Source organism: Penaeus monodon, chromosome 27 (genome assembly GCF_015228065.2).
Source record: "Penaeus monodon isolate SGIC_2016 chromosome 27, NSTDA_Pmon_1, whole genome shotgun sequence".
In the NCBI taxonomy this organism is placed as follows: Eukaryota; Metazoa; Arthropoda; class Malacostraca; order Decapoda; family Penaeidae; genus Penaeus; species Penaeus monodon.
Genome location: NC_051412.1, coordinates 19,300,918 through 19,301,834, shown reverse-complemented (window position 1 = coordinate 19,301,834; position 917 = coordinate 19,300,918). Strand labels below are relative to the sequence as shown.

At 50.5% G+C, this 917-nt stretch overlaps 1 protein-coding gene across 1 annotated transcript in view; it reads right to left on the bottom strand.

Annotated features, from left to right (window-relative positions):
- Positions 1–917, bottom strand: part of LOC119590656 (proteoglycan Cow-like) — a gene marked incomplete in the record, with an annotated part of 201,110 nt that overhangs the window by 2,739 nt on the left and 197,454 nt on the right. The window contains 1 exon segment of the mRNA XM_037939332.1: positions 638–791. Coding sequence (XP_037795260.1) covers positions 638–791 — 154 coding nt within the window.

The window sequence follows — 917 nt, the reverse complement described above, 5'->3', positions numbered from 1 at the left end:
TCATTCGTACCCTTTCTACAAGTGAAGTGATTGATTAGGAATAACGGAATCAATAAATAAGTTTATAGATGGATTATGAACGGACCTAAAAGAAAAAAAACTAATATGAGAGGTAATGTATCATGGATCAACCCCTGTGGTAATTACTAGGGGCAACCTATGGCTTTATGTTAATTAAAGCACGGTCTATATTTCTACTTCTCTTCCTCATCCCCCTCCCACTTCCACACTTCCTTTTGAGCGCGTCACTCTATTTCTCTTTCTTACTCCCAACTCCAACATCTCTCCCTCCCACCTCCTTCCACCCTCCTTTCCCTTCACACAACCAAGCTCACCCCCCCCCACTATAGCCTTCTCCACAGCACTCTACCTCCCCTATTCCTACTCAAACCTTCCACCTCCTTTCCCCTTTCCACCTCCTATCTCCCATCTTCCTTCCCACCATCCCTCCTTTATTCGTCACCCCTATCCCTTACCTCTCACCTTCCTTCTCTCATCCTTCCTCCTCTCCACCTCACCTTTCCCCTTCACACCCTTACCTTTATCCACCCTTTCCCCGACCCTCTCCCCTCCCCCAACCTTTTCCCCTCCACACCCTTTGCCCCTTACCCACAACCCTCCCCCCCGTTTCCCTCACCTATCCAGATCGCATCGGTCAATGAAGGGCTTGATGCATCGCTCGTGGTCATCGTGCTCCAGCTGGTACAGTTCCTTCACGCTCAGTCGGCCGTCGCTGTCCCCGTCCAGGTGACCCAGCATCCAGGAGACCTCAGGCTTGCACCAGGAGGGAGCTGGGTGGGGGGAGGTCAGAGGGGGTTAGAGGGGGTGAAGGGTGATGGGTATTAATTAAGGCAAGTGTTTGTGAGATGGTTGTGCTCATAGTTAGGGGGAGAGTATAATAGGTTGATTAGTGATTG